Here is a 14,424-nt window from a genome sequence, read left to right on the forward strand (position 1 = left end):
GACCTCCCTCCTGGCTGACCGGGGAAAGTCCTCAAAGACTGTGCATCTTTAGCGGCTCACTCTTCCGCAGCTCGTTCTGTGACATGAGCGTAGTCCTTAAGTCACTCACTGTTGAGGTCACTGGGTGCCACTGCTCAACAGAGAAACAGCACAGTCCTCCCCGTCAAGCCACTGACCACGATACGGCCACCCTTACTGAGTGCCCTTTGCCAGACCCCAGGCCAAGCACACACCACAGCCACGGGCAGCCGCCGTGTTCATAGGCCTCACTGGAGGCGGCTGAGCTCAGGAGGATACGCAGCAAGGTGGAGGCCACGCAGCCAAGCTGTGCAGGAGAGGAAGGCTGCCCAGGCAGGATGCCCTCCTGGCCACAGCCCTACGTCTCTATTTTAGGACCTTCTGCTGCTATAGCTTGAGCACATGCCATCCCTTCTAGCGCTCCCTGGTCCCTGGTTCAGGCCCTGGAAGGAGCAAGAAGGCTGGTGTCTCCAGCAGTCAACAGATACTTGGCCTTCAGGAAATTCGTATCCTCAACTGCTTGTCTAAACAATCGGCTTTCCATCCCGTGCATGCTGCCCCTGGGCAGATGGGGTTCAGGAGTGGCGGGCTTCCTGCGTTAAGAGCAGTCTCAATCAACACAGCGTGGCCACGGGGACTAACGATCTGCAGATCAGTCCAGTGATAGCCAGACGGAGCCATCGCGTTGTGCACATGCGCACGCGCCCTCCAGCCTCCATTTCGCTCAGGAGGACGCGGGCTCAGGAGCATGACAGGAGTGGGCCCGAGGGCGTCTGGGTGTGGCAGTGTTGGTTGGGCTGCACAAATGTGTTCCACGCGTGGGTACCATGCTCCACGTGCTCCTGTGCCCCTTTTTCTTTTCTGCGTGTGTGTGTGTGTGTGTGTGTGTGTGTGTGTGTAAATTGAACCTGGGGTGCTTCACCACTGAGCCACATCCCCAGTCTGTTTTATTTTTCACTTAGAGACAGGATCTCGATAATTTGCTGAGGCTGGCCTTGAACTTGTGATCCTCCTCCCTCGGCCTCCTTAGTCTCTGAGATTACAGGTCTGCACCCCTGTGCCTGGCTCAGGGGCCCTTTCTGTAATGTGAGTTCTACTTCCATAAAGGTGTTCAAAGATGGCCCCAAGAGGAAAATGTTGACTCTTCCTGAAACACTGGATCCACCTCGGTCTTTTAATTCTGGAGATTTCCCCAACATTGGCACCACCCAACTCATCCCTGGCTTTTCCAGCGCTATCTTGTCAGATCCGTTCATCCTCAAAATTCTAACCCTGCACTCCGTGGCGAGTGTGTGTCTCCGTGGTGAGTGCGTGTGTGTGTGTGTGTGTGTGTGTGTGTGTGTGTGTGTGGTGTCTGTTCGGCTCTGAGAGGAATTCCAGAATCTGGGGTATTAAGACAAGAGCAGGAAACTCCTCTTTAGAAGAAAGGAAAAGACACACACCTTCCAGGGCCTGGGAGTCCGCTGACCTCTGCATTCTGCGAGGGACCACAGGTCCGGCCTGCAGCCTCTCCTCAGCCAGAGTCTTAACAAGCAGACTGGACCAGGCCTTGGGGGTGAGGGGCAGGGTGGCTTTCAAGAAAATTCCCGTGGGCGAAAAGGAAGCCCACGCTCCCATTGTTCTCAGGCTGACCACAAGTGAGCTCTCCACCTTCGCTAGGATGACTGGCCAGGTCAGGCAGCCCCCAGCTTCCCTGCACGGCCTGCCCACCCAGAGCCTCGCCCCTTAAAATAGCAGGCAGGAGGTGACACCCTGGCCGCCAGATCTTGAGTCCCTGCCACACATGCCCCTCTGCAGCCCCACACCCACGGGGAAGAAATGCACCAACACAACAAATCAACCACAACAAAAGCACAAGAAACGCAGGCGCTGCAGATACAGTCCACTCCAGGTCCCGCGGGAGCACGCGGCGCTCACAAAGGCCAGCGGCCTCAGTGGGGCTGGCGCTGTGCCTCCCGGGCGTCCATGGGAAAATGGTCCTCGGTCCTGTACAACGCGGGCAGCTGGAAGGGCGGGGGCTCTGGCGCGGATGGCTTCTGCAATGGCAAAAGTAGGACACTGTCAGCACCGAACTCGCTGCCCGGAGCCCCGGGACTCCAGCTATCCTGCAGGGGCATGTCCCTGCTCCTCGGCAGCACTGCCCGTGACAGCCAGAGCCACCGCCCGAAGGGGCCCAGCCCACCAGCGGGGCGCCCTCTCCACAGCAGTCCATTGTGGGCCTGAGATGAGGCTCAGAGGCCTCGCGGGGAGGAGCCTGGAGGACCGGAGGGAGGCCATGGGCCAGTGCGGCCACTGGGACTGCAGGACACGTGGGCCAGGAGGGAGGCCGCTCCTTGGGCCTCCCGGAGCCCATGAAGCATGCCACCAGCAAAGAGGGGCTGCTCCCCAGCGCCCTGCCATGCGGGAGGCCCAACCTTGGCCAGGGTGCCAGCGTCTCTTCGCAAGCCAGACCCTTAGGAGGCGCCTGGGGCCTGGCTTGTTGCGCAAGTGCGGGAGGGAGCAGGGGCTCCCACCGAGCAGCCCCCGCCCACTGGCTGGAGGGACCCAGGGAAGGCCAGGATCGGAGGACACCCCCAGCAGGGGTTCCCGAAGTCGGCGCTGGACGCTCCTGGGATTTTACGGAGAGCTTGGGCCTGGGCCTTGCACGGGGGTCCGGGATCACTGGTCTGGGGTGAGGCCTGGGCCTGGGGGTGTCAAAGCTCCCATGATTCTCCGTAGAACAAGGCCGGTCCCATGGCTGTGGAGCGCCAGGGAGGAAAGGAGAGTCTTCGTGGTGACTGGGCTCTGCTCCTGGGGCCCCAGCGGATTGGCAGGCACATAGGGTCAGGGGACAGAGGCAGGGGACCTCTCGCCGCCCTCTCCCCCACCGGAGCTCCAGGGCCATTCCATCTCCTGGTCACCTCTGTGCCCTCCAGCCTGCAGCCGCAGTCAAGATGCAGGGCAAGGACACAGCCCGGCTCGAGGTGACCAGCGCTGTCCCCGCGCTGTGCCCCGCACCGTGCTGCACCCTTACCCGCCCTCCCCACGCAGCCAGCAGGACAGAGCAGGTGAACCCAGGCTCACAGGCCGCTTGCCCAAGCCACGCCCTCCAGGTGCCCGCTACTCACCCCCATCTCATGAGCACAGACAAGGCACAAAGGCCTGGGAACCAGGAGAGGCGCCAGCTCTCCCTGGAGGGGCTGGGCGCCTCCAGAGGCTGTCATCTAAGACGCCACCCGGCAGCAGGACTGCGGCAGGAATTGGAGGAAGCCGTCCCCAGCAGTGGGCGGGGCCAAGGGGGCGTGGCGGGGGCTGGGGAACTGACGCTCCTGGCAGAGCAGGCCCGGCAGTGGAGGCAGGGGGCAGCCCTAACCAGGCCAGACCGTGCAGGCAGCTGGCAGCCCGTGAAGAACCTCCCAGGAGCACCCGGAGAGCGAAACCAGCAAGCCAGGGCCGGGATCCAACTCAGGTCGAAGCTACCAAGCAAGATGGCACGTTGTGTATGCACTCAGGCGTGGCTTTAGGAAGAACAGAATAGAGAACAGGCAGCAGGGGAAAGGGAGGAGGTTGCCGCAAGTGTCCCATAAGGTGAGTGTGACAGGTTCTGCCTCTGAGCCACAGAGCCCTGGACTTCCACCACACCAACTCTCCCTCTGTCAAGGAAGGGAGCCATCCAAGGATTTTACAGAAGGTGAGAACATGTCCTGGTGTCTAGGGACCTCCCATCCGCCTGTGTCAACACCTTCACCCCTGGAACCAGGACAAGAGATTCACCTTGGCCGAGGGTCAGCCTCAGGAGGTTAACAGTCAGTCCTCGGTCAGCCACTCTTGGCTTGGCCTGCATGGGGGTGACTTGGGGGGCAGGGCCCATCTCCACCTATCCTTCTTCTCCCATAAACTTCCCTGTCTACCTCCTGCCCCAGGGAATCAGCGGACACAGGTATCCCTGCAGCACCTGGGAAGTGAGCCCACAGGCCCTGTGCAGTCCGAGGGAGGCAGAGCGGAGACCAGAGTTGAGGGCATCTGCACCTCTTCCTCCCAGCCCTGGCCCTGGCCCTGGTGGTTCCTGGGAAGGAACTGGTGTTTCAGCTCTCATCCGGGTACAGAACTTGAGGCAACAGCATTCTGCCATCCTGAAGAGGCATGGCCCTTCTCCTGACCCATGGGACCCAGGCATGGCAAAAGGTCCATACAAGGTCAGTGTCCAGGCCAGGCCTGAGCCAGTGTCCCAGCCCTACCAAGTGGCCTCTCCAGGAACCTCGTGTTCCTTTTTGAAATGAATCTACTAAAGGAGGCAGACTTTTGAAACTGGAGGAAAACCAAAATAATTATGAAGGAACCAAGGGACGCGGCAGTGGGAGACCCGGGTAGCTCGGGATGCAGCCCTGCCTGGTGGCCCTGCGACCTAATGCTGGACACCTCTCTGGGCGTCCCTCCAGGAGCCAGGACGAGGGGGCGCTATAGAGGTGTCACTCACACACCAGATGCCACCAGAAAACACGCCCATTTGCTCTTGGATTCCATGGCAACCTGCAAGGCAAGGTCTCTCCATATCTCAGAGGTCCCAGGTGCAAGGGGACCAGATGGCTGGGACCCAGCACCAGGCCCAGCTCTGCCCATCAACCCACAGGCTCCATGGGGACAGAGCAGCACACTCAAACCTGAACAGTCTTGCCAGTGCTTTGCACCCCTGAGAATCTCAGAGGCACCCTTAGAGCCTTCCAACTGGTCACTAGGCCCCACTGAGGTCAGCCAGGTAAGCAGGGGCATCAGAGGCTCCCCACCCCCACCTCCAGCCTGCAGGCAAGAAAGCCCCGCTGCTCCAGGACAGAGGTCAAGGCAGGAGCGCCCACACTGCTCCCTGACCCCCAAGCCCGCGCCAGGCCCAGAGCCCCGTGCTCTGCTAGGCGGCCCGGAGCCTGCCTCCGTCTTCTGCAAGAGGGAGGCTGGACCGTACACTCTGCCGTTCCATGTCACTCCCCGCTTCCGCCCTGGATCCCCAGCTCCCAGTCTGCAGCCCGCCGCCCAGGAACATGCATGCTTGGTGTGCAGTGATTTGTCAAAACAGTTGCCAACCTGTAAAAAATCAGATTTTTCCATGAAAATCCAGACTGCCGATTTCTCCTGGAAAATCATCTGGCAGCTCAGGACCCACAGTCCCTGGTGACCCAAGGTCACCGTGCTGAGGAAGTTGTCCTGAGACACTCACCAGGTCTGTAATCTGCTGCTTCTGGCAGATGCCTGAGCCCCCCTCGCCTGGCAGCCTGCACCACCAGCACTTCTTTTCTGACAAAAACCCCAAATGGCTGTCACAGCACGTCACAAGGTGAAACCTCAGGTCCTAGCTGGCTAGAGCCCCTCTTCTGAAACCCCTATGAAACCACCGTCTGCGCTGAAGCCAAGCCCACCGACCTTAGGGGCTTTGCGGTCCCTGTGCCGCTCCTACTCCTGCTTCCAGAAGCCCTTCCCAGCGCGTCCCAGGATCCACCCCACCCCCACGTCTCTGGGCAGCGAAGCCCCACTTGCCCCCCAGCCCTGGACTGCATCTGGTGCTGGCCAGGGTCAGTGAGTCTCTGTAAGGAGCCAGACTGGATAGCCCAGGCGTCGCGGACCACACAGTCCGTCGCCACTACTCGACTCTGCTCTTGGAGCACAAAAGCAGCCTTCAACGAGATGTAAACGGAGGGCGTGGGCGTTCAAATAAAACTTTATTTACAAAAACAAGGGCAGGCCAGATGGGCCCCAAGCTTCTGAACTAAACCTGTCCTCCCCCAGAGAAGAGAAGTGACAAGCTCCTCCCCACATTTCCACTGGCCTCCAGACGTGGGGCAGGCCTGCCTCGCTGACTGTCCTTGGGCCTGAATTCATTTGGCCGGTGGCTGGTGGGTAACCACGGCAAGCCCAGTCCGCGGGGCTCGGAGCAGCCAGGAGGTGCCCATGAGCAGGCTGTGGCCCAGAGGAAGTGGCCGCTCTGCAGCCCTGCAAGAGGCCGGCTCCTGAGGTTCCCGGGGTCATCCCTGGGCCCCCACTGCCTCCCCCTGCCTGCGAGGCAGAAGTCCTTAATCCCATCTTGCAAAAGAGGAAACCGAGGCTCGGAGAGTCACTTGGCCACAAACCCCCACTCAGAATCAGCAGAGCTGGGATCTGAACCCAGGTCTGCCCATCTTGAGCGTCTGCGCAGCCCCTCGGCAGAGCCCAATGTCCCCTCGGCCTCTGCTTCACCACCTCAAAACTGGCAGGACTCTCCCCTTCCATGCAACTCAGAGGCCACACCTGGTGACCCTGGTCAGCAGCTGACTGTGCCCACTTACGACTGAGTTTGTTGCCGACGCTGGAGAACTGGGGGTTTCCCATAGATATAAAGTGCCTATTTTCCCTTTTTTAAGAAAAAAGTGAGCTACCTACCTGCAAGAGGCCCATGTTCCTGCAGGGTGAAGAGAGATGGCCCCGCTGGACAGATGCGTGCCTTTCAGGGAGCCACAGTCCCTGCAGAGGAGCCCTGGGTGCACCGGGCTGGGGATGGCTCAGGCCCACGGGGCTCAGCAGCCCTGGGGGGCAGGACGCGCAGGCCTTTGCTTCCAGCGCTGCACCTGGGGCCCCCACGCGAAGTGACTGCTGCCCTTTACCCCACTGTCTCCTCTAGTGTCCACAAGGGCCGGTGGAGCAGCACCTGGCAACGCCCCCTTCAAAGCAGCTCGGGGAGGCTGGCCTCGCTCAGCTGTAAACGCTGGGCTGCGGCTCCAACCAGGCTCCTCTCAGCTCTTGGCAGCAGCCGCTGCCCTGGCCAGTCCCCAGGGCTTCCCCCGGGCCGGGCCTGGCTGCTCCATCCTGGCTCAGGGCTCTCTGTACCCCAGGCTGCACCCGACTGTCCTCCTGCAGGGTCGGTGTCTGCTCCAGAGTCCCCTCTTCCAGCGCCGAGGGCTGCGAGCAGAGCCCTCCCCTTTCTCCGTAAGCGGCCCTGGCCCCAGCCTGTCCACTCCTACCCAGGGGCTGGGCTGGGCAGCTTCGCAGAGCCAGCCCCCTTCCCACCAGAGCCCTCTTGCCCAGCCTGGCCTGGACCAGCCTCTGCTGGCCTACTGACCACAGCAGCTAGTGGCAGAGGGAGCCCACAGAGGCCTTAGTGACAGAGCGTGGGGCTGGGGCTCCCAGGGTGGCCACAGTGCCCAGGCTGCCCTCGTGGCATGGACCAGCTGGGCAGTCTTGTGGAGGCAATGCGAGCCCCCGGCAGCAGCTCGGAAGGTTCCTGGATCCCCATGGATTCTGCTTTCAGCTGGAGGAGAGGCATTAACACGGAAACCAGCAGAGGAGGATCTGCACCAGGCTCCTCTGAGCTCCGGGCACCGGCCACTAGATCCAGGCTCACGCAGAGACAGCCCAGTGCGGTCACGGCAGCCGCCAGAGCTAGGGCTCTCTGGAGCATCTGCTCTGACCCAGAACCTGATCTGTCCAGCCTTGGTCGAGGGACAGTGCTGTCTGCGCCTGGTCCCTCCCGGCCAGCCCTCTCTCCGGGGTTCACACACTTCCTGCTGCACTGGGGTCACCCTGTGGGGCCTCGGGTGCCGGGACACCACCCACGGGCACCGAGAGTAACGGAGTGATCCCCACATCGTTGCAGGTCGGGCCTTCTCAGGGAGCGCCTCCCGCACAGGTGTCGCAGCCCTTTCTCAAACGAGGACGCCAAGACTTTCTGTGATGGACTCTGCAGATCTGCAGGTCTGACTTACTGAGCAGAACCTCTGTCTACCCCAATGGTCCCAGCCAGGCACTGGGGTCGCCCTCAACTCCGCCCACCCCTCACACCCCACGTCTTCGACTCCACCTGCTCATCCTCCCAAATTCATGTTGGGAATGAAATGTCATTTCCCTTTTTTGGGGGAGTGAGTACTGGAGATTGAACCCAGGGGCACTTAACCACCGAGCCACATCCCCAGTCCTTTTTATCTTTTATTTTGAGTTGCTTAAGGGCCTTGCTAAGTTGCTGAGGCTGGCCTCACACTTGCTGATCCTCCTGCTTCAGCCTCCCAAGCCGCTGGGGTTACAGGCATGCACCACTGTGCCCTGCTTCATTTCCCTTTTAAAAATGGATTTCAATCTCCTCTAAGAGCAATGGAAAGATCTGGTCTCTGGACAGTGCGATGGGCAGCCACCACTCTGCAGGGGACGTGGGCCCTCTTCACTCGCTTCTGGCATCTGCCGGGTGCCTCAGAGCCAGTGATCAAGCTGATCTGCCTCCTGAAACCCTGGCCGGAGCTGCCCTTCCCTAAGCCACCTGTCCGGGGACTCTTCTGCTCCTGGTCCTTGCAGGGGTCTGTCCTGACTCAGGAGGTCCTTGCACCTCTGTCCCCTCCAGACTTGCCGATCTCATCGGGGTTGCCCGCAGATGCCACTGTGGTGTGCATCCTTGGTCTCCTTGGTTGTACCTGCCCCATCTCCCTGCCAGAGCCTGCACCCAGGGGACACTCGAGCAGTGGGTGACAAACCCAGAAGCAGACTGCCATCCAGGGCAGGGCCGGGGTCTGGCCCCCGCCACGTCAGGGCTCAGAGACCCAGGACGCCTGCCAGGGCCGCCCCAGGCTGCTGGGTGGTTAAAGCCGGTGTCCCTGCCTGACCAGGTCCCAGAGCCACTATGGGAAACTCAAGTTGAGGCTGGGACAGGAAAATCTGGCGAAGGCCAAATACAGACTAGAATTGAGTTCTGATAAAGGGTCCTGGTCTTGACAACTGTCCCAGGGTCTCAGATGACAACAGCATGGACACTAGAACCCAGGCAGCCACAGGAACTCTCTGTGTGTCTTTGCAACTCTCCTCGAAATCCTAAGTCATGCAATACAAAGGTCATTTCAAAATAAATGACACGCACAGTGGTGGCCTTTGCAGAGTGCACCTCCCTGTGGACACCAGGCTGAGGCCCGAAGTCAAGCCCAAGGCCGGGCGACTGCTTACTCGGCCCCAGTGGTGCGGTGACTCCCTCCCCAGGTGTGGGGGCTCAGCCCCCGTGTGTGCGATGGGCGGAGCAGGCGGGGTGAGCAGCCTCCACCCGCTGGCCCCTGTTCTGAAATCCCTGTGACCAAGGGGCCATGCATTGTCGTGTGCACTGGACCCCAGACATTCCTTAGCCCGTCTTGGTGACGGAACTGGATTTTAAAGCAGGATGGGTGGGGCCTTGGGGCGTGGTCTTCGTCTGCACCGCCCCTCCAGAGGCTGCTCGCGGAAGGCTCCACCGCCTGCATGGACCTGGAGCAAGGCCCGCAGGGGACCAGCGCTCCTGGCCAAGCAAGCCCCCGGGACAAAGGGCCAGGCAGGATGGTGGTGGAATTTGGGGGACGTTAGTGGATGACCTGGTCGGACCCCGGATGACGCACGGGAGCTGCCCCACGGAGGAGAGTCCTCTGTGTGCGTGGCACTGGGGGTTGAACCTGGGCGCTCTGCCGCGGAGCCACATCCCAGCCCTTTTTATCGCGAGACAGGGTCTGGTTAGGTCGCCCAGGCTGACCTTGGACTTGCGATCCTCCCTCCTCAGCCTCCCGAGTGGCTGGGATCGCAGGCGCGCACCACCACGGCGGCTGGCGAGTCCTTCCTAGCTTGGATGACAGACCAGCTAGCCGTGGCCAGGGTGGCCGGGGGGCCCTGCTCGTTCAGTGGCCTCCCTGGCAAGCGAGATTTGCCACCTCCCCAGGGGCAGCCTCGCACCGGATGCAGCCAGCCTCCGGCCCCCGTCCCTGTTCTGAGTTCAGGCAGTAGCTGGCCCAGGCCTGGCAGCGGGTTGCTGTCAGCTCACGTCCGTGCTGAATTATCGACAGGCTCCTTGCGGGCCTGGCCGGCCTGGGAAGTGTCTGCACAGAATGGAAAGCGCACCAGTGAGCTCCGGAAGCAAGGAGCGCAGGCAACTGGTGCTCGGTCAGGTTCCACAAGGCCACCCGGAGAAGCCACCAGTGCCATCCGCTGTTGGCCATGGAATAAACAGGTTGTCCAGGCAGAAACAGGTGCCCCCGCTGCAGGCCCGCCTGGAGACCTCCCGCCGCAGCCCCTCCAGCTGCAGCAGGAGGACCCAGCCTGAGGCGAGGCCTGGCCGCCCTGCCCTCCCCCACTCCAGACCTCCTGCCCGTGCCTCCCAGCCTCTCTCCTCTGCCAGCCAGCAGGGCGGGGCTGTGCTCCAGGCTCAGCCAGCCCGCAGGGCCGCCTTCACCTCCAGGGCCCTGGAGAGAGAGGGAGAGAGAGGGAGAGAGAGAGAGAGAGAGAGAGAAGGAGAGGGAGACAGAGAGAGAGGGAGAGAAAGAGCCCAAAGCTAGAGAAAGGGTCCAGGGACCAGGAGCACAGGGGTGAGCACGCTCAGGCCAGCCCTGGCCACACGGGACCTGCCGGCCCACCCCACTGCACAGTGGATACCTGATCCATGTGCTTGGTCCCCGTCCCTCCCAGGCCACCTCATTCTGTCCCTGGTGCCTGGTGGCTGGATACCTCCAGCCCTGCGCTCCACCCTCCGTCTCCACCTGTCACCTGCTCCTCCCAGTAGCCCCACTGGTCCACCTGCAGCAGCACATGAGTCTCCAGGGAGTCACTTCGAGTGAACAATTCCAGTCCCCAAAGGTCACAGGCTCTGATTCCATGTATGGAATATTTTTGAAATGGCAAAATTTGAGAACTGGAGGCAGGTGATTCCCAGGGGCTGAGGGGGGAGGGGCGGGGAGGGTGCTGGCCACCAAGGGCCGGAGGGAGCCTCCAGAGGCGGGGCTGCCCAGCCACATGACGGGGGCCAGAGCCCTGAACCCAAATCCAATGCAACTGTCCAGTGCAGACCGAGGGGCAGGGAGGCCAGGGGAAGGCAGGTCAGCGGCCACCCTGGAGAAGACCAGCAGGTGGTCGGTCGCTGTCCTGGCTGACTGTCCTGCTGCTTCACTGGCCGAGGGCCCTGGGATCGCTGTTGGATGCTCCTTTCTCTGCGCGCCGGACGGAACCCGGGCTGTGCTTGCCTTGGACGCCTTCCCACTGAGCCACGCCAGGTGCCTCCATGAAGACCTTGGGCTCGACCCAGGCTCACGTCCAGTCACCTCCACCTGAGCCCGCCGGCACCTCCCAGCTGGGCAGCTCCAGCCCAGGCCTGCAGAGCCATCGGGTGAGACTGAGGACAGAGTGTGGCTCAGGACCTCAGGCCCGAGTCCTCGCAGACAGGGACCCTGCTCCTCTCGCAGCCACAGCCCGTGTGCCCAGACCCCTGCAGCCACCAACCTTCCTGGGGGGTCGCTCCCGCCACCTCCCCGCCCCAGATGCACCTTCTGGCTGCCCGTAACCCTCTCCCGTCCTCTCCACCGCACCGTGCGCTGCTCTGCGCCCTCTGCTCTCCCTGCACCCCAGGGCTCCGAAGCAGCCGCGGTTCACAGCTCAGCATTAAGAGGGAGAATCGGAAGCTGGACACGAAGGAGTTAAGCCTGGCCCGGGGCTGGGGACCCGGGCCCCAGGGAGCAGCCCAGAGGCATAAAGGAAGAATGGGGGACGGCCATGGCTCCAGGGCGCTTCCAGGCTCCACGCAGGGTGGGGAGGGAAGGCCCTGCCCTGAGTCCACCCAGGAGAGCCAGCAATGAGGGCCCGGGGTAAATGCTGACTCGTTTCTGAGGACCCAGGGACACCCTGCCACCTGTCCACTCCCTCCTGTGAGGCTCCTGCTGCTCCCGGGAATGAGGGTGGGCATAGAAGCAGGAGTCACGGAGGATCTGGGATTTGCACTTTGACACCCCCTCAAAAGCCCCACACAGCATGGACAGCAGCGTCCGTCCTCCAGTGTGACGAACTGTGTCCCAGACCCTCGGATGGCAAAGTCTCCCTTCCTAGCTGTGTGACTTTGGCCAAGTTACCAACCTCTTTGTGCCTGTTTTCTCATCTGGAATGCAGGATGGCGATAGCTCCTGCCTGGTGGGGTGTGATGCTCACAGAGCCGCAGGGGCTGGGAAGCTAGTTAGTGCTCAGTGAAGACGGCGGTTTCAATGTCATCACAGCTCCCTGAGTTCAGACGCCATTAAATGCCACCCTGAGCTTGTGAGCCACCCAAGCAGTTTTGTAACGCTGCGCTTTCAGCATTAAAGGTGCTCAGACCTGACGCGCGCGCCACCGCAGGACTCAGCCCGAGCTCTGCTTCCCTTCAGTTTAGGAGTCCCCAAAACTGGAAGCTCCAGGACATTGCTTAGCCGCTAAGAGGCGTGGCTCACCTGTCAATCGGAAGGCCTGCCCCACAGGCTCTCAATAAATGGCCGGCGAGAGGCCACAGGAGGCACAGACGTGGCCACAGCCAGCCCTGCCAGCAGGACCCCCTTGCTCTTCCACTTCTCTTCCTCTCTCTTTTTTTTTTTTTTTTTTTTTTTTTTTTTGGTGCTGGGGATCGAACCCAGGGCCTTGTGCTTGCAAGGCAAGCACTCTACCAACTGAGCTATCTCCCCAGCCCCCTCTCTTTTTTTAAAAAATAAATTTATTTATTTATTTATTTATTGTGCTGGGGATTAAGCCCAGGGGTGCTTAGCAACCAAGCCACACCCCCAGCCTTTTCTGTTTTATTTAGAGACACATCCTCGCTAAGTTGCTGAGGCTGGCCTCTAATTTGCAATCCTCCTGACTCAGCCTCCGGGATGGGCCCCTGTGCCTGGCTTCCGTTTCTCTTGAAGTGCCAAACACTCTGCTCCCATCTTCTGAGCCCCTCCTGCCGGCTCCCATACACACTCCAAGGGGCACCTCGGGGGCCTCTGGGGCCAGCTCTATCCCAGTAAAGAGGTGCCAGACACACGAAGGGCGAGGAGGCCAGAGGGCGGAGAGTCCCAGGCCAGGCTGAGCCGCCCAGCCCTGAGCGGCAGCCCCTGCTCCAATTCCCGCTGCATGAAGTACCGGCATCTCCCCTCTGCCCGAGGCTGTCCGGCGAACCATTGGGACGCCCCAGGTAACAGGCACGTTGACCTTGGCTTTTGGGCCTGGCGTCATGACAAGGCGTGACAGTGTCTGCCAGAACGGGCACCTGGACGGGTCACTGCCGAACGAGACGGGTTGACTTTCCAGTGGAGAGCCCGCAGGAGCAGAGCCAAGGTCCAGGGCTTCTCGGGCAGAGGGCCTGTCCTTTGTGCAGGTGCCCAACCCCAGCTGGGGCATCGTGGGCATCCGCTGTGACACTCACCCTCCTGGGCCACGGAACCCAGGGCCTGCCGCTGCTGACCACGCCGCCCAGCCCCGCCAGCCTGGCCTCGCCCATGGGTGCCGGGCGGCTCCCTCTCCCGGTCCTCCTCGCCCGTTCCCTGGGACGCCCCTGACCGCACTGCTCTGTCGGGCAGCCCGCTCCAGGTCCCGAGAGCTCCGGCCGCGAGCCGTTCTCACCGTGGGTGCCGGGGTGGAACCAGCCCGCTTTCTAAACCTACACAGAAGCCAGAGGTGGGCACGGTCACCTGGTGTCCTGGCGTCCATGCACACGGTGCTTCCATGGGCTCAGCCGCGGGGGCTGGAGTGGCGAGCAGCAGTTACCAGCTGGAGGGGCCGCGGGGCAGGGGCTACGCAGTGGGCAGTACCGGTGCCACAGAGGTGGGGCAGGAGCCCGGGCGGGCACGACCCCGTGGGGCGGCAGCTGGCAAGGATGGAGTCGTGCCGCGGGCAGGCCTGGCGCGGTCCCAGCCGTTACTGAGGCTTCCCACACATCAGGGTCCCCAAGGGAGCCTCTCGGGGTCACTTAGGTCCTCATGAGGACACCAGGGCTCCCAGGGGGCAGTGGGCGCCCATGCTCTGCCCACTGGCTGGCAGAACAGCCGGAACCTGCCCAGACCCTCCCGCCACAGTCACCAGGGTCACCAGGCCACCCCTGTCTCCCTGGGTGACGGCAGGAGGAGCTGGAGAGATGGGGGCGGGCAAAGTGGGAGTCGTGTGTGTGACACAAGGAAGACGCGGGAAGACGGGCAGAGTGACGAGACGGGGCAGAGACGGAGGGGACAGAGGCAGCGGCGGGGAGCAGAGACAGCACAGAGGACGCCCACGGCGCAGGGACGGCTGGAGGCCGAGATCTCCGCACAGCAGGAGCCAGGGCCTGGGGCGGAGGCCTGGGGACACCCGGGAAGGGCGGAGGTGGCCCCCTGTGGGTGTGTGACTGTCCATTTCCTAGTGTCCGGGGACAAATCCCCAGGCTGGGCCCGAGGAGGCCTGGCACCCCGCCATGGCCTTGGCCAGGCTGGTTGTGCGTGAGCAGAGGAGCTTGTCCAGGGGGACGTGGCTCCGGGGCCAGCCAGCTGCCCTGTCCCCTCCTGCTGGTGGGGCTGGGGCCTAGTGGCCGCTGCAGGGCTCCCTCTGGGGCGCGTTCTGACTCCACAGCTGTGGGAGCCCAATGGGAACTGTCCACAGAGTCCCAGCGGCAGGTCCCTGCTGAGCGCCTACTATGTGCCGGCCCAGGTAAGGGACGCCCTGGGGACGCCC

At 62.2% G+C, this 14,424-nt stretch overlaps 1 protein-coding gene across 1 annotated transcript in view; it reads right to left on the reverse strand.

The window, feature by feature from the left end:
- Window positions 1-1,700: 1,700 nt before the first annotated feature.
- Window positions 1,701-14,424, reverse strand: part of Bcas4 (breast carcinoma amplified sequence 4) — a 55,465-nt gene continuing 42,741 nt past the window's right edge. The window contains exon 5 of the mRNA XM_047536248.1: window positions 1,701-2,054. Coding sequence (XP_047392204.1) covers window positions 1,950-2,054 — 105 coding nt within the window. The 3' untranslated portion in view covers window positions 1,701-1,949. The remainder of the gene's footprint in view (window positions 2,055-14,424) is intronic.

This window comes from Sciurus carolinensis, chromosome 2 (assembly GCF_902686445.1).
Source record: "Sciurus carolinensis chromosome 2, mSciCar1.2, whole genome shotgun sequence".
NCBI classification, from domain to species: Eukaryota; Metazoa; Chordata; class Mammalia; order Rodentia; family Sciuridae; genus Sciurus; species Sciurus carolinensis.